The 18,450-nt window shown below is 35.0% G+C and overlaps 2 protein-coding genes across 2 annotated transcripts; one reads left to right on the top strand and one right to left on the bottom strand.

Annotated features, from left to right (window-relative positions):
• Nucleotides 1-636: 636 nt before the first annotated feature.
• LOC149423711 (small ribosomal subunit protein eS10-like) lies at nucleotides 637-5,203 on the top strand. Its single transcript, XM_089631769.1, has 4 exons — nucleotides 637-723; nucleotides 982-1,182; nucleotides 3,794-4,046; nucleotides 5,123-5,203. The coding sequence occupies exons 2-4, from the start codon at nucleotides 983-985 to the stop codon at nucleotides 5,159-5,161; spliced, it is 492 nt and encodes a 163-aa protein (XP_089487895.1). The 5' UTR covers nucleotides 637-723; nucleotide 982; the 3' UTR covers nucleotides 5,162-5,203.
• A 147-nt stretch (nucleotides 5,204-5,350) lies between these two features.
• Nucleotides 5,351-17,984, bottom strand: trsn (translin). Its single transcript, XM_089631768.1, has 7 exons — nucleotides 17,827-17,984; nucleotides 16,388-16,475; nucleotides 15,915-16,011; nucleotides 15,700-15,815; nucleotides 15,472-15,554; nucleotides 12,599-12,690; nucleotides 5,351-5,657 (listed from the first exon to the last, which is right to left on the bottom strand). The coding sequence occupies exons 1-7, from the start codon at nucleotides 17,893-17,895 to the stop codon at nucleotides 5,480-5,482; spliced, it is 723 nt and encodes a 240-aa protein (XP_089487894.1). The 5' UTR covers nucleotides 17,896-17,984; the 3' UTR covers nucleotides 5,351-5,479.
• Nucleotides 17,985-18,450: the final 466 nt, after the last annotated feature.

Below are 18,450 nucleotides of genomic sequence, written 5' to 3'. Positions count from 1 at the left end.
ATTACGCCCGCGTGATCACCGCGCTCCATAAATTGATTTGACCTCCTTTACTCTCGTAAGCAAGAGAGGGGGTGGTATCATTTTCAAATATCACTTGGCGATCACGACACATATCACGGCGTATCATCGTCGCCACGCCCACACTTATAAAACATCATCTGTCAGGTGTGATAGGTCTGTATTGCCTAGCTTGGAGGCTTGCGACGCTCCTGCTTTGATGCGTATGTGTTTCTCCGCCCTTTGTATAAAAGCCTTTTCCTCACTTTATTTATAAATTAGATTTTTACGGAACATTGGGTTCGAAAATTACATAATATGTGTCAAGTTAAAAACGAATTATTTTCTATTATCTGTTTCACAACAGTAAGTAGACAACAACCTGAATACCACGTTAGAAATTGCAAGTGTGCTTCATGAGTTGAAGCCTTTGAAATCTGTAAAACTTTAAAAATACATATTTAAAATCCTAGATACTGGGTTCTGTATTGAACACTGACTATTTATATAATCAGCTTTTTTCATTTCGATTAGAGCTTTTTTTTACTTTTGAGCGAAACAAGCAATTAATTACCAAAGCGACCCAACCTGCCCCTATATTTAAACACTACTTTTCACTATCTTAATTATTTTTGTTATGGCAATAAGTTTGACATTACGAACCATAGAAAAAATAAATCCATCTTTTACTCTTTCCGGTTTTCCGAGTTAACCCAAAAACATCAAGTATGTCTGTTTTATAATTATCCGATTTATTTTGAGCCAATCTTTGTGTTAAATGTTATTATTATTTAAAAACTGATTACTCTTGGCTCTTATTTATATCTGCGTGAAGCTAGTTTTCTCTCAAGCTTATCAGTTTCCGAAATTTTTGACGTGCAAGATTCGTGGGCTATCCGTCAATGAAAGTGTCTTGTTTATCTTCGCGGGCTTCTTAATTAAAGTAACTCAGTTCTATTGTATTTACGGTATCTGTGTTTCCAGGATGTTGATGCCTAAGCAGAGCCGGGTCACCATTTACGAGTACCTTTTCAAGGAGGGTGTTATGGTGGCCAAAAAGGACTTCCATGCCCCTAAACACCCTGAACTGGAACAGATCCCCAACCTCCATGTTATCAAGGCCATGCAATCCTTGAAATCTCGTGGATACGTCAAGGAACAATTTGCGTGGAGACACTTCTACTGGTCAGTCTTTTTTATTTACTACTTGATGTTATTGTAGGTTATAAGTTACATTCATTATGTTGAGTGAACATTATAATATTATCCATAGTTTTACGTACTCGTATGAAGTTTCGCCAATGTTTAAACTATTTTAAAAGTGGCACGAAAAGTAAAAACTGTAGACTACGAAGAAATAAGGAAGTGTTATGGTTTAGGAACTTCAAATGATAATGTTAGAATTACTATTTAGAATTCTTCATATTATTATTTTAATAATAATTTAAACAACGTTTAAATTCTAATAAGTGCACTTCTCAAAACATTCTGTTAATGGGTTCTATCAATATCATTATGAAACCTTATTGTTTCATAGTAGTTGTGGAATTATCTTGGAAATGTGGACACTATTGTAGAAATGTAATATTTTTCTCCTCCGTAGCTTATTTCGTGTGACGTGTTCGTGATTTGTAATATTTAATTTACCTAATTGTTTATTCATTCATCAACCTAATGAATAGTTTGTTTTTCTTCAAGAACTTTTTTTATTTTGTAGTATTTGTAAATACATGTGTTAGGAATTCTAAAATGGTGTTATTGATGAAACTATTAGATTGATCGTCAAAATGATAATTTAACATAAATGGTAATATACTATGCCTATATTATAGACCATTTGCATTGAATCTGAGATAATTAGGTAGGACAACAAATTTTGTTAGCAAGTCCACTTCTTGAATTGCAGTACATAATTGCGTTGAATGTGTATATTATATTTACCCATGGATGAGTTAAACATTGGATATTCACAATATCAGCCTGGCAAGACTACCAATGATATAAATGTTGGTTGAAATGGCTTTAGCTACATTTAGTGACCAGATCCAAATAGTTAGATACTGGCTAACCCTCACAACATGTGCGATTGCCATTGTTCCATTTTAATTATATTTGTTGTGCTGTATAACCCATAGGAAACAAGTAATATGTGATGTGTGTTAGAAGGTGTTGTAAAACTGGGGATTATCTTCCAATCTGACTCACAACATACCTCAATTGGGGATGCCATAGTTACACTGACTCTGGCAATTGTAACTTTTGTGTGACATACTTAATAAAGTTAAAATGTATGGCAAGCACAGAGTTTGGATCTTAAGTGGCGTGGTGAAAATGATTGTTTAACAGAATTTGAATGATTCATCAAATTTCATAATTAAAATTCAAGATTGTTGAAAGTTCTATTCAAGTTCTGTTATTATTTCATTGTCGCTCGGTTGTTTCATACTACTTGGATAATACCAGAATTTGAATAGGACTTTCACGGAGCTAGAATTTTATGCAAACAATCTGTTCTAACTCTCATATAGTTGGAAAATTACTACTCTGAAGCAGAGGCGGTTCCTTGGTACGTGCATTTGTGCATTGCACTGCTTGTCTTCAATCTCCACATAACAAATTACAACGACATCTGTGCTCCAGTGATCGATGTAAGAAATTCGAAATTCCCGTCAGGTCATTATTTGAGCTATCTTCTAGTAAAAAAATCCCGTCCAAGAGCAAGCGGTCGTGCATACCCAGATATGCACAAAACCAACTTTTACCATACTACTAAAACAGCGTCGGGCAGTATCGAGACAGCCCGAAGTAGCCGAAACGGTGACATGAGCGAGACAGATTACACTCTTAACGTCAAATTACGTGTTAGAGCAGTGCAGATACATAACCCATCCGTGCATTATCGAAGTGTTTTGACGGCGAGTGAATTTTGCATCACTTTGATCATGCGTAATCCAATGCGTTTGGAATGGATTCGCTTAGAAATACTAATGTTCAATGTTAACGCAACAACATTAACACATTGGAACTCGTTCGCGGTGAAATCAAACGGTTTCGTATATTTTCAACGATGAATTGAGAGTCCTTTATTTTCGAGATAATTTTGTATTATTTAATCAGTTATTTTACAAATATAACTTAGAAGATAGAATGAATTGCAGTAGGTGTTCCCATTCATTAATTTGCTCCACCTAAATTACAGACTAGGTATATTTTAAAAGTGAAATGCACTGCTGGTAATTACAGTCACGGGCCGCTTCTGCTCTGAAGCGAGTTTGTCTGTGTTGTACACAAAAACCATTCCTTTATTTTCTCGTCCAATATGTCTCGAGCATATTTTATGTTTGTGGCATACATGGGTAAGGAAATAAAGTATAGATGGATTTACTTAGTCAGTAATTACCCTACGATATGACTCGTAAGTAGACTACTTATTTGAGTGAGCGTTCTATCCTCCGGCTGGATCTCATCTCAATTAGTTTCCTTAAGTAACATTCCATTCTTCAAATAAGTTTGAAATCATTTTATTTTTAATTACCTACATACTGTAATAAAACAATGTACACTCCATTTCCAGCCACAAGCTAATGCTTCTATGGAAGAGGGGTCTTGAAATATTTGATCATATATTGTAACAAATAAACAAAAATGTACTTATATAATAAAAAATAAAAATATAGGAAGATACTGAGCCACACGGGACCCAATGGTGAATATGATAAGAGAGGTGGAAAGTTATGATGTGGGTCCTAGATATAAAATTTTAAAAATATTTTCCTAATACTATCTACAACTTCAGGTACCTGACCAACGAGGGCATCGAGTACCTGCGCACATACCTGCACCTGCCCCCCGAGATCGTGCCTGCCACCCTGAAGCGCCAGGTGCGCTCAGAGCTGAGCCGCGCCCGCACCGTGGGTGGAGGCTCCCGGCCCGAGGGAGGTCCCAACCGCCCCCGCGAGGACCACCGTGCCGACTACAGGCGCGCACCCCCCAGCACGCCCTCAGACAAGAAGGCCGATGTTGGCGCCGGCACTGCAGATCTTGAATTCGTAAGTTACCTAATACCCCTACCCCTTTCAACACAGTCTATTTCACCAAGTGGCACATTTTGACACAATGTATGTTTTAGTTAATTTTTTTGGATCAAATGCAAAATCCGCATACCGGGATCGCCACCGATGGATAGCATATGCAACAGCTGCAGAGGTAGAACATCCCGTCCTGAACGATAACATCCCCCGAATTGGGGATGTCAGTCCCACAGAACTCTTGTGCGGTGATCACATTTCATAAATGGCAGGAAGAACAATTTGACACAAGCTCTTGGCTTCATTTTGTTTTAAGCACCTATGAGGTGATTTTTCACAAAAATGGCGCTATGCAAATTATCTACTAAACATGAGATACGCCCGTCGGTGTTGTGGGCGATGATTTGATCATGTGTTTGTGTCAACTGTCATGACCCTCACTCCTTCATCTACTTCTGTATATCTGATCTATCCCTGAAACTTCCTGTTTGTTACCTCTTGCAAATAATTTTTTATTTGCTCTCTCTTAAACATTGGATGCAGTTTGACCATGAGTCGTCCATAATATGTAGTAATCCTACAGTGTTTACATAATATTTAGGTGGTATTCCCTAAAATTGGCTTAGTAGTATTGTTACTAAAATGATGAATTTTGAACGGGCGGTCGGAAAGCATCGTACAAATGCATAATAAGATGTCGATTCGTTCTATTCTGATTATTATATGTATAAGAAAGCCTCCATTTTCTGGAAAGAATAATTTTATTTTGCTTTAAAAAATGTGTGTTAAAAAGAGAACACGCCAGCTGGAAAATGTGAATATTGTTGTCTTTCCGACAGAATACTTTTAACCCAACACTCGAGTGCCGCCATACAGGCGGCATGCATGGTTTGCCGTATTACTCGAGTACCGAATAAATAAAACAAAGTATTTTTATAAATTTTTGTATTTCAATACAAACAGTTGCTAATATCAGGTTTTAAAATCTGTATGTATTTGTCATTTTCTTAATTTAAATGCATAATTTACTATGAAATGTTTGTTTTGTTATACATTGACCAATTTAAATTAATTTATTTTATCTCTTCTCTTTTCAGCGAGGAGGTTTCGGCAGAGGAAGGCCTGCACCACAATAAGTTAAAATGTAATTTTTCAAAAATATAACGTGAAAAACCCAATATCTTTGTTTTAATTCTTTATTATTCAATAATAGTTATTTACCACTTAAAAAATAATACAAAGTGCTATCACAATAATTAATGTGCTTACAAAACTATTTTGTACTGTGAACAAAATGTGTAAATTATAAAAAGTTTTAAATTCATTATCAAAAATAATCAATTCATCTGATTCCCTTTTTCATCCCGACAGGGGCTTCACAGCGTGGAGGTGGTGACTAGTTCATGTTATAATAATATCGTAGAACTAAATTATACAAGTGGAATAGTACATAGTTATTCACCCTCCGTGCCCTCTGGGTTTAACGGTAGGGAGGAATCTGCAGTCGATTGTTTCGTTGCATGAGTGAGTCCTCGTATACTAAGATCATAAACAACTTCTTCAATTTTCTTCACATCATATTTCAATGCATCAAATCGTTTCCGGAGATTATCATTCTTCAAATTGAGAAGCCTGTAAGAAAATAAAACAGACTATTAATAACAAGATTGGCACACTGTTTCATAAGAGAAACCATTGTTTAATTTTCATTGAAGATTTTCCAGTGTAATGTGTTCTTTGTCCGGATGTTAAGTTTATCCCATTTTTAAATAAGTCTATTTGATTTTCACTTGTTTTCATGAATAAATTAATGCAAATCTTTAAAGTGGAAATTAACCAACTTCCTGACATTCGATTGAGCTGAAACTCAGTAGATAGACTCATTGTTTTGATGATCACTTTTGGTGGCAATCACGCACACACATGCGGACATATATGCCTTTCTCTGAAATTGGATGACATTACAGCAGTCAAGATGGGACAATACCATAGACATATGAATATTAGTAGACCTGCCCTAAGTGATTAAAAGCGTATTATTCCCCACTCCCCATACCGGTTCCATTGGAGCCGGCTGGGCTCGCGTATGGCCTCAAGTGAATTTAGAAAACGTGACGTCATCATTCTTGTGCGAACTATGGTCGAGGCATCATCGGTTCATTTTACGAAATAACACGGCAAAATGGTGGCTGAAAAAAGATGTGAAAAAGAGAATAAACCCAATTGTCGTATTACATTCCATATATAAGCATTATTTTACTTTATTTTAAGCATATTCACATCGTATAATATGAATCACTTGTAGAAACATATACTATCACATCGAGATACGTCTGGACGCGAAACACAAAGCTGGTTGGTTGCTGGGAAGTATTATGAACATTTATAAAAGTGTCTCAACTAAATACGTAAACGAAATATTCGACTCTGAAAATAGAAGAAATTTATTTTGCCGAATTTGGACTTCGCAAATTTGTTCATAACGTGGCGAGTAATTTGCGCTCTCATGTAAAAATGTCTATTCATTCAAAAGCAGATTTTACTTTTAAGAACTAAATGGTGATATTATAATGCGAGATGCCTATATACTGTCAGATTGATTTATTGACGAATCACAGTCAGCTTTACCCCCTTCGTTCTTCAACAGTTGATTTTACCCCTCATATTTAATTTCTAGTCTATATATTCATATGTCTGTGGACAATACCCTAAAATAAAGTCAGAATCTTAACGACGCAAGTGAAGAAGCTATGCACAAAAATATGCGAAGCGCACCTGGTGTGTTGGACACAGACCAGCGGTTGAATTTTCCCCAGCAAATTTCTAAATAAAGTGGGAATCTTAGTGATGAAGTCGTGCAAAAACAATATTTGGTGCACGACTCGGCATAATGGACGGACTTACGGTTAAATTTGCCCTAGAAAATTAATTTTTCCATGTAGGGTTAATTTTAATTATTTCTGATAAATGTATTACTAAAATCTCAGATGTTTCTAAAGGAATCCCTCGGGAATTTACTAATTCATCGTCTAGAAAAATAAAACACTGGTGCTTACCGCAAAATTTTATAGTTGAAAAACATTTTATAAAATTTTCAAACCGTTAAATAAAATATTTTAATGGTAAGGTACTGTTTTTATTAGTCTTAATTATTAATAAATTACATCTGTAGGGATCATTCATTAAAAAATATATATTATTGGAAAATTCAAATGTGAGCCTCGAGCAAACCCCTGTTATATAGTCTTGTGACGCCTTAATGTGTGCAATTAGCACCAAAAAGGGGGTCACAATCGTAATTATTCGGGGGGGGTCCCAATATTTTTATATATGTTATAAATGGACTGGTCCCATGATGTTAAAATCCAAGTTGTCGACCTTGACACACCTGTACTAATGCCGCCATTTAAAGAAAACCAGCCTAAATCTGGATTATCCCAAATATCTCATTTCCAATGCAAATTTAGGCTAAAGTATATTCACAAATATTAGTAGAACATATAATTTTCAACAACTTTTGTATAAACAATTTTCTTTTATCTCTAATAAATACTGAGATATAAAGTAGCCAAAAAATCTAGAAAATTGCGCTACTAGGTTCGGTTTTCATGAATATCTTGTTTCCTGTGGCATTACGAGATTTTTTTTTTTTTTTTTAAATAAATTTCCAAATAGATTTTTTAAGGGTTTTGTAGTTTTTTAGTAATATAAATTACAAAAAAATCAAGGTACGCACAGGATACCAAATTTTTTCTGGTTTATTATCACATTCTTGGAGTTGTTTTTACATTGTTGCATTTTCACATTCATAAATACAAATTTACTATAGGGCACTCCGGTATGGTAAGGTAAAGATAAGAATGTGGTACTCGATTGGAACAATCAGGCTTTTCAGACAGTTCGATCTAAACTGATTGATGCACTGAAAAATTTAAAAGAAAACAGACCTACTACACAGCTGTGGGTACAGTACTTATAGAAGACTATACTGATTGAGCTGTATATTGAAGTGGAACATATTGGAAATTGGGAGCTTCATCTTGCAACGGTCCAAAAAATGATACCTTACTTTCAATTATGCCAAAACTACACACCTGTATCTTCAAGACACATTGAAAGGTAAGATGGATCCAATAAAGTTCGTTGGACTGCTAGATTTATTTATCGGGGTATCGAGTCATTCTGTGGGGTTGAATCAGGAATGTCAGCAACATGAGGATGAGGCCTACACAAATTAAGAGATATGATCAAAACGTCTAAACTCTTCATCGATTGGTTAGCTGAACCATTTCCTAAAACAAATTGACATATAAGCAGTGGCACGATCGGGGATGGCTGAAAAGATGAGGAAATTTGATGTCAGTAATCAACCAGAACTTTGGAGGACTACCCTTAAAATGTAAGGATGCAGTAGTTTCTCTTGCAGCAGTGTCAAAAATCAGAGTGTGACTGTGACAATAGATCCAATAATGCTATTCAATCATAGGTTTATTATAAAGTTCGAAAGTGAACCGAGGAATTTTTCCAAAATTCACAAATTTCCTAATGACGAAATGCGAAAATATTATGATCTTTATGAACACGTGTTCCGACGCCGTGATAATATCTACATTCGTATGTAGGTAATAGGAATTAAAATCGCTTGACAAACGGTAAGAGTCCTGCAGACGAATTTTTTTTTGCATGATATACCTAAATATTTTGTATAAATTAAATTTTACGTGAAAACGACCTTACAGTCGTTCCTTCTTTAAATAAAATGATTAATATGAAATATATCTCCCATATCAGAATAAGTCAAGATTTCACTATTTTTCACAATTTTTAAAACTGCGTGCTAACATTTTTTTAGATTGTGCAGAAAGTTTATTCGATATTTGTAAAAAAATACCGGTATTTTAGTTATGAGATGAAAAATTCTCTCTCCTTTCCCATTGTCTCTTTTCTCAGAGGAAGGCATGCGCAAAGGAACAAAGTCCATATTTAACTCATCTTTCAACCCTCTACCAAATAACACAGAACTGGGAAGCAGTAAAATATGTTACACATGTAAAGCATGCACCCACAGGCGCCACAGGAAGTTTCTGGGAAATGAGAAGAACAAATCTCAGTGTATTTTCCTACTCAGAACCGCATTTGAATGATCACGTATAATGACAATACAAGCTGCAGGGGATGCTGACATTCTCATAGTAACCACAGCAGACTCGTTGTCTTCTCAACATGATGCAGTCATAATCATTGATCAGAATATCGACCTGCTACTCCTCATAGCTCTCTCACCTCCCAACGTATATTACCAAAAAGTTGGTAAAGGTAAATCATCTAACGCGTTCACTCCATCAAATATCAACACATTGAAATAGTTGAAAACATTGTATTCTTTCACGCCTAAGTGGCTGCGATACAACTGCTGCGGTCAAGGCAAATACAAATTTTGTAACATTCTTCTCAAGAACCACTCAATGATTGAACTTATTCATGTATTTTATATATATTTCATTATACATATATAATAACAATACATATATTAATACTCAGTTTCTTTGTTTTATTTGGTCGCTTAAAATAAGGCGAAAATCGACCACTTGACCCCTCAAGTCGCTCACACTCTAGGTTCGTTTTCGCGTGCTTGAAAAAAGTTGCCTTTCATTTGTTTCAGTGTTCAAGCAAAAGGCGACCGAGACGCCTCTCTGTGGGAAGAGAATTCAAGTTCAATTTTGCGTGCAAAAACGTGAAACAGCAGTCAGTGATTTTATTTGGCAACTCGACCGGATTCGAAGTAGACAAAAATTAGAGGAACTCTGTCGGCAGAAACTGGAAGCGTTCGAGGCGCGCTATACTAAAGTACCGAAGTTCACTCTCCCGCCGCCAGGACTGATGACACTCTGGCAAAAAATAGATTTGCGGCCGTATAATTGTCAGAGCTTCTAAATTTGGGAATCGTACCACGTGGTCATTACAAAACCACGTGGTACGATTTATTTATAAAATGTACACGGTCAAACTGATGATTGCATTCCGTCGAAAATATGGTGGCAACGGTTAAAGTTTTCGAAAAAATTCATCCTCCGAAGGTTTAGGAACGTTTATCGGCCGTCCCACAAATGGCGTTCGGTTCAAAATATCTCGCAGTAACCGGCTAAAGTTTTGACATTTGCCATTTGAACCGAAAATGAGAAAAGTCGGGCTTTTGGTCAATCAGAGACAATAGCCGATCATAGACTAGCAGCGAAATATTGTGAATTCAAGGAAACAATAAAAACTGTGTAGGTACTTACTTGGCAGTTTATTTTTAAAAATCGATAGTGCTTTTGAACGAAATAAAATAAAGTTTGGTAAAAATAATTTGACACGGATACCGTCGCCCCGTAGTGAAAAACTACATAAATAGCGTCAAGCAAATTTATTAGTTGTACCAGGAGCGCAGAACTTGGATGAGGTTAGCCTGGGAGCCATTCATATTAAAAGTTTTCATCTGTTTATTTTTTAACGAGTAGGTACCTGATTGCGTAATGTATATATTTTTTCGGTATTTTTTTTAAAGTAGGTGCAGGTACCTACACAGATGGTACCGGGTAGAGGTCCTAGGTAGGCAGGTACTGAGAGCGTGTTTTAGCCCGTTTTCTAGGTTAGGTCCGTTGTATTGTAATAAAAAGTATGGATTTAAAATTAAAAAAAAACGACAAATCTGTGCAGGTACTTACTTTTGCAGTTTATTTTTTTAAATCGATAATGCTTTTGAACGAAATAAAATAAATGGTAAGTTTTTAGATTCTCACGGCCAAAAGCATTTTTGTTATTTGTTTTTGGGGTGTTATGCCGTGTTGCGCTAACTCCTTCTTTAGCCGACGTTTCGGACAGCGTTGCAGTGTCCATCATCAGGGCAGATCCGGTAGATCCGAAACGTCGGCTAAAGAAGGAGTTAGCGCAACACGGCATAACACCCCAAAAAAAACAACAAAAAAAAGAAATAAAATAAAGTTTGGTAAAAATAATTTGACACGGATACCGTCGCCCCGTAGTGAAAAACTACATCGATAGCGTCACGCAAATTTATAAATTGTACCAAGTAGTAGTAGCAGTAGTAGTAGGAGTAGTAGTAGTAGTAGGAGTAGGAGTAGTAGTAGTAGTAGGAGTAGGATTAGGAGTAGGAGTAGTAGTAGGAGTAGGAGTAGTAGTAGTAGTAGGAGTAGGAGTAGTAGTAGGAGTAGGAGTAGAAGTAGGAGTAGGAGTAGTAGTGGTAGTAGGAGTAGTCGTAGGAGTGGTAGTGGTAGTGGTGGTGCAGGTACCTACACAGATGGTACCGGGTAGAGGTCATACGAAAAACCGTACATACGATATGGGTATCAAATTACGCGTCTCGACTTACAAAATCCGAATGGCTCAGTGAAAAAATGATCAGAAAGCTCCTTGGCACTTTTTTTTCTCAAAATATTCATTTCTTTCTATCCATACATATATTTTAATATATTTGTGGTCACACACTCATAGTTTCATTTATATGCCAAAATACATATTACATTTTTAAAAGTTTTTAAATTTTGCGTGTTAATTGAGCAATTCTTTTTTCAAAATAACAACTTTTGAAAAATGTCGGTGACAAAAACCGTACATACGATATGGGTATCAAATTACGCGTCTCGACTTACAAAATCCGAATGGCTCAGTGAAAAAATGATCAGAAAGCTCCTTGGCACTTTTTTTTCTCAAAATATCCATTTCTTTCTATCCATACATATATTTTAATATATTTGTGGTCACACACTCATAGTTTCATTAATATGCCAAAATACATATTTCATTTTTAAAAGTTTTTAAATTTTGCGTGTTAATTGAGCAATTCTTTTTTCAAAATAACAACTTTTGAAGAATGTCGGTGACAAAAACCGTACATACGATATGGGTATCAAATTACGCGTCTCGACTTACAAAATCCGAATGGCTCAGTGAAAAAATGATCAGAAAGCTCCTTGGCATTTTTTTTTCTCAAAATATCCATTTATTTTTTTAAATTTTTAGTAGACCCACACTCCTTGCTTAATTTTTACCCATTAGTTGCCTGCAACGGGCAAAAAGCTAGTAATTGTTAAAATCAAGGAATGCCAAGTTTAAAACACTACACCTCTGTTTCAATTTTGACCCCATTTTGTTGGATTAGAATCTGGATACCCAATGCTGCGTATACATATGCGAGCCGAACTGCCGAGGTGAACCTCAACTTATACGAAAGAAATGAAGCAACCACAAATGGCGTGAAGTGACACTTGCAGTTGTTTTATTCCTTTCCCGTAATTTGTGGCTCGGTTCGAGTTTCGGTTCGCAAATGTATACGTACCATAAGAAAGCAAAAACATAAACCTACATACTCGCAAAAAGGTAATTTTATGTTCTACTAAATTTGTTAAATTACTTTAGTAGATATTTTCATTGGAAACGAGGTATTTGGGAAAAACTAGTTTTTGGCGAGATTTCGGCTGGTTGGGAAAAACATTGGGACTACCGGAATAATTACGATCGCGAATTGCTAATCGCACTGGCCTAAATGGGTTTATTTAAGAAATAATACACACCTGAATCCAGAATTTAGCTCCATGACAAACTGAGATATCTGCAATGGTTTGCTGTAATCTCCCCTAGTTACGGAATTGACTGCAAGCCTCGCCTGAAATATTTTTGTAATATGTAGTAATTTTTATCAAAATAAAGTTCAATTGATGCTTATGTTATGAGATATATTATTATGCAGTTGTCCTATACAAACCAACGTATTAGGATAATTTGTCCACTTTTTAGAAAGAAAGATAAATACCCGAATGACCTGACAATATTTAAATTCCTCCTACTACATACCACCATCATTATAGGCAGAAAATGTTGCTTATGCAATTATGGAGCACTTAGCCAGGCAGAGGATTGAACCCGCGGGGAACCTGATGCCTTGGGCCATTCAACCGAATAATAGAAAGAAAAGTGCAACACTTGCAATACAAGTTTTCAAATTATTCAAAGGTGTGTTATCAATTCATTAAAAAATAATATTTTTGGCTGTGGGTCTCCGTCTGTGAGTGATCGTAATGTAACTATGGTTCAATGAATTCGGATTTGTTTTCAATTTAAGTTTAATTTTGAAAATTGTGTCAAGAATTCAGACAAGTGATAAGTACCTACCTACAATATAAATTTTTTTACCAGAAAATTATTTTAATTCTATATTTGAAATGTATTTCTTTTGATTGAATTTCTTACAATTAATCTTAACAAGTTTAGTCAGATTTCATGATTTTTCAAGAGTGTGCTTTTTAGATGATGTTAGGGTTCAATCCTCTGTACCTAACATGCAATAATTATAATTAGTACACGGAAAAGCTGTGGCAAAATGAAGAATTCCAGAACCACTTATTATTAAAGGCAAAACAATAAAATAATAATTTTTCACTTGTAGCAAACACTTTGTGGGTATACATAATTATAATAATTAAAATAAAATAACTTTGTTTAAATACCACTTTATTGTATATATTTATAACCAACCGGTTTCAGTTCAGCCCGAACCTTCATCAGGGTTAATAAAAACATATTAAATTAATTACAGAGGTGTATGGGTACTTATAGTTAAGCTGGAAGAGGGAGAGAGAACATCAACTTTGGTGGGGGTGGAAGACTTAGGTAGGAGAGAGGGGGTAAACATAACTGCAAGAAATGTTCAAACGCGGGTAGTTGAGCACTTGAGATGCTTAAACAACATAGGTTTTTCGGAATTTGCAACACATTTAATAGATAAAGATCACTCATTTGATAAGCCTTCAGGTGTAGAAGTATTACATAGAAACGGGATAGGTCTACGCCTCAACAATTTAGAAGCACTCGAGATAAAAAAATCCCTTAAAGTCAATAAAATCAATTTACTAAATAAACAATTAGATTTAACAAACAGCCCCATTTTAAATATATTTCCATTTCCTGCACCTATGTTTACCCCCTCTCTCCTACCTAAGTCTTCCACCCCCACCAAAGTTGATGTTCTCTCTCCCTCTTCCAGCTTAACTATAAGTACCCATACACCTCTGTAATTAATTTAATATGTTTTTATTAACCCTGATGAAGGTTCGGGCTGAACTGAAACCGGTTGGTTATAAATATATACAATAAAGTGGTATTTAAACAAAGTTATTTTATTTTAATTAAAATAATAATTATTTAACGAGTTAAATTCGTTTTAATCACAGTGTAGTTTCTGCAGCTGCAAAGTGTAGACCACGAGAGGTATGGTCTGACCAAATTATGAATTCAGTATTATTTTTAACAAAATTAGTTTTCACTGCAGAAAATTCCCAAATAAACCCTTTTGTGCATAAAAATATATCAGCTTTTGGTAAAGGTTACGAATTCCGCTTCACGGTAAATATGGAATGTTTACATTGAATTAATACTTGAATTTAGTTATATTATTACTAAAAGTTACTATAAATGTTGGGGAACTTTTAATAACGCCTGCTCGCGTCCCCTTTAGAGTTATATCCCAGTTTTCAAGTAGTTTGTGGGCTACGCTAGGTTTGTATAGACAGGTTTGTGATTTAATCCTAATACGATATTATGAATATAATCCAACTCTTGATATGAACATAGTCGCCATCGGCTGCGACTATAACAGCGCCGCATACAAATTGACATATCGCGTAAGTGACTTAATAAACGAAATTAAAATTAAAAGTGCGTATTTTCCCGTCTCCCCCGACATAATAAATCATGTTTTGAATTAATAAAGCTAAATCCATTTATTTGAAAGTGAGTGAAATATTGCATATTAAAAGTGAAGCGGAATAAGAGAAAAATAATCAGCTTTTCAGTCTGGAGGTTGTGTAACATCAATTGTATTTTTTTATGAAAAATAATATGAAGTATCAAAGAATTGTCCAAAATTAAAGAAGGCAGTGGGGAGGTGAAGGTGATAGGGAAGAGGGTGGTGGGGAAGTACGTGGCTATTCAGATCTGGTCACCACACACGGCTAAATCCATTTCAAATAACGTTTCAATTCTGAATGTTGGTCCTACACTAGGGCAATACTTAGAGTATCTCCCACTCTGAAACTTGTCGCCGCCTATACTATATATTATTTTAAATTAATAAATTTTGGAGGCGTATTTCAACATCTTTTAAAAACAGATAAGCTTTCGGATATGATCAGAAATATTGCATTTATTTGGATTTTATTGAGAAGCGGAAATACACACAAATTTTCCCACTTTCTGGCAGCATCTTTATGAAATGTTACGGTCAATATTCCATAGGTCTGAAGAGTTAAAAGGTATGCGTTTTTTTGTGTTTAAAAACTAAGATATTTTTCCTTAGAGTACGGCACTGGATTTGCCCCAGCTTTTCTGTCACCTAATTATAATATTCTATTATTTTTCATATGTTTACTAGTTAATAGTAAAAACAAACCAATTCTGAAGACAGTTCGAGAAGACCCATCAAAAAATCTTCTATGTCCAAATGAAATTCACCAGTGCCTGCCTTGGGGTTTACTAGAAGTTAAACAATCCAATTAAAATACATAAGCAAACAAAATAAAATTAATACAGTGAAAAATATCCAGTCAACAATTCAAATGTGTCAAAAAAAAAAGCCAAGAGAATTCTTGAAGAAATATAATATTTATAAAATGCATACTTCCTAATATTGCCGCTGATGTCTCTCGGGAAATCAGAATTCCAACTTCAAGCCACACGATCAGAGCCGCAGAGAAGCAAAGGCGTTGAGTTACAAACTTCCAATGGTCGCGGTATCTATAAAACAAATAAAGCAAAACCGGTCAGCACGCCTCTCTATAATAGATTATTTCTATATCGAGGCTGTATCCAAAATAAACATAAATGTATCAATACCTATAGTAGTCTTCTGATGGAAAAGCTTCTGCCAGTTTGAGATAACCAGCTCGAACATCTTTAAACAAATCCCTTGCTTTGCCGCAAGCTTCAGAGACTGAAAATGTCGAAAGATTGCAATTCAACAAATGATCTATCCTGCTGGATAAACAATATACATGACTCATACATAAAAAATAATCTTTTTTGTAAGAAGTGAGGCATCTTATGTTCCATATACATCCGCGAGCCGAACTGCCAAACTGAACCTCAACTTATGGGAAAGAAACGAAGCAACCGCTAATGGCGCGAAACGCCGCTTGCAGTTGATTCGTTCCTTTCCCGTAATTCGTGGTACGGTTCACAAATGTATACATACCCTCAGAAGAGCTAAAAATTGTACAATTAGTTGAAGGAACTTGCTTATGCGGCAGACAACAATTCATTGATATTATGATTAGTAATAAAAAAGCCGGCAATCAATTTGCACTCACTGCGAGCCTCATCAGTGTGGATCACTTGCAAGCAGGTAATGATCTCCCTGGAAGTCTGCTCGATATTTTTGACAATGTTTTTGATGGCCTGAAATAAATAAACTAAGGTAAATTGCATGCTTAGAGTCACAAATCAGAAAAAAAACAGTGGCAGCTACTATCACTGTAATGAAATTCATTAAAAAAAATCATATAATTTACCCATTAGACAACATTGTTTTTTACCGCAATTAATACCGACCTTTATCGAAAGAGGAGGACCGTCATTGTATGTCAATGATTCATCAATGAGATGATAAATAAAAAATAAAACAAGAGTAACTGTCGTGGATATAAATCATATAATGTGTAAATCATATTTGTGCGTTAGCAAAGTTATAAAATTGTTTTAATAGTTATTTGGTAAAATTGTCGTATTCCACGGCATCCAAATGCTCTTCAAAAAAACAACATGTGATTTCAACTTAAATATCTAATGGAGACAACTATTTAAGTCGGGGGTTTAACCCTAGAGGTGATTTTGCACAAAAACGGCCATATACAAATCACCCAAATATTATTTATTGATGCCATACAGCGAAAATTAAAATCGGTAGGTCGTCAAAATATTTATAGGTGCTAGATCAGTGATGCTATGCCCAAAATTTTCGAATCCATAGGAAGGGAGTGGGCTAGGGACTTTTCTTAGGGAGAGATTTCGAAAAAAAATCCATAATTCAAAAACTTGTACATTTTCTGAGGATATTTAGGACAGGCTGTTTCATAGAATTTGAACAATTCATCAAATTTCAACGTTAATTTGCGAGTTCTGTGAATGTCCTTTTCAATTTCTGTTTTTATATCATTATAGGCCAGTTACTTGAAAGAACTAAAATAATAACACACCTTGAAAAGAACTTTCACAGAACTTGAAAATTTACTTTGAAATTTTAACAATTGTTCGAATTCTCCGAAACATGCCGTCCTTACTAATATCGGTAGACTTTCATATTTTGAGGAAAATATAGTTTCACACATTTTTACAAATTTCGGTAGATTATCTACGAATATCGGTAGATTCTACCGAAATTTCGGTAGGTATGGCGTAGCTGGTAAACATGCACAAAATAGGTAAAATTTTACCGACAACTTAAAAATACAAATAGATTTTTAGCGTGTTAGAAGATACTGAAGGGTACCGAAATCATTTACCAAATTCGGATGAACATTTTGGTAAAGTTGCAGAATTCCGCTACACGCATAATACGCATTTTTATAAATAAAAATATTTGATTTGCTGAAGTGCTATTTTTTGCGTGCATGCACGTTCGAAGTTTATCAGTAATTTTACTATAACACGAGCATATTGTTATTTGGTTTAATTTTTGCAATGACAGTGCACTACCATACTTTGTATTATGAGCCGTTTTGATAACGATTCAACAGAAAATATTAGATACCTCTCGTATGTCTTGATCACTGTTAATGTGCTCTTGGAATTCCAAAAAGACATCAGTTAAATTCGGCATTTTGGCAAATTTGAAAATTTACGAAAATTGGCAAAACGTAAACTGACGTAAACAGTCACAAAACGCCAAACGTTAATTTCATAGATATGTTTATTAAAATAAAATGACAGAAGAAGGCAATTTAGGCAAATTAATGTCTATGTGCTTCTTTGTTTATGGCTTTTCATTAGTAATGAAACGAACCTAAAAAGCAGTGGACATAGCATTAGTGCGATTTTGTATGAATATCATTGAATTCAGATGTAGGGTGAGGGGAAATTTCCTGGCAGCCACTTGTATGACAAACGTTTAAAATGATTTGTAGCAAAGTGGTGCGTAATGAACTATAAATTTTTATGTTTGTATTGTCAATGCAGTTATAACGGCTTATGTTCTTTGGGGGTATTTGCTGATACAAATAATTGGATATGTCGTTAAAAAATCTAAAATAGTATTTTCTCAAATAGCTTCGTTAAAATCTTTCTCTGGGCTATTCTCGAGAAACTGCTTAAGGTATATTAATATTACACAATATTCGTACATCCGGAAAGATGGTACAATTTACAAGAACATCAT

The sequence above is a fragment of the Hesperophylax consimilis genome, chromosome 5 (genome assembly GCF_061612785.1).
Source record: "Hesperophylax consimilis isolate HC1 chromosome 5, BYU_Hcon_1.0, whole genome shotgun sequence".
Classification (NCBI taxonomy): Eukaryota; Metazoa; Arthropoda; class Insecta; order Trichoptera; family Limnephilidae; genus Hesperophylax; species Hesperophylax consimilis.
The sequence above is the reverse complement of the archived record's forward strand: the minus strand, read 5'-3'. Positions and strand labels throughout refer to the sequence as shown.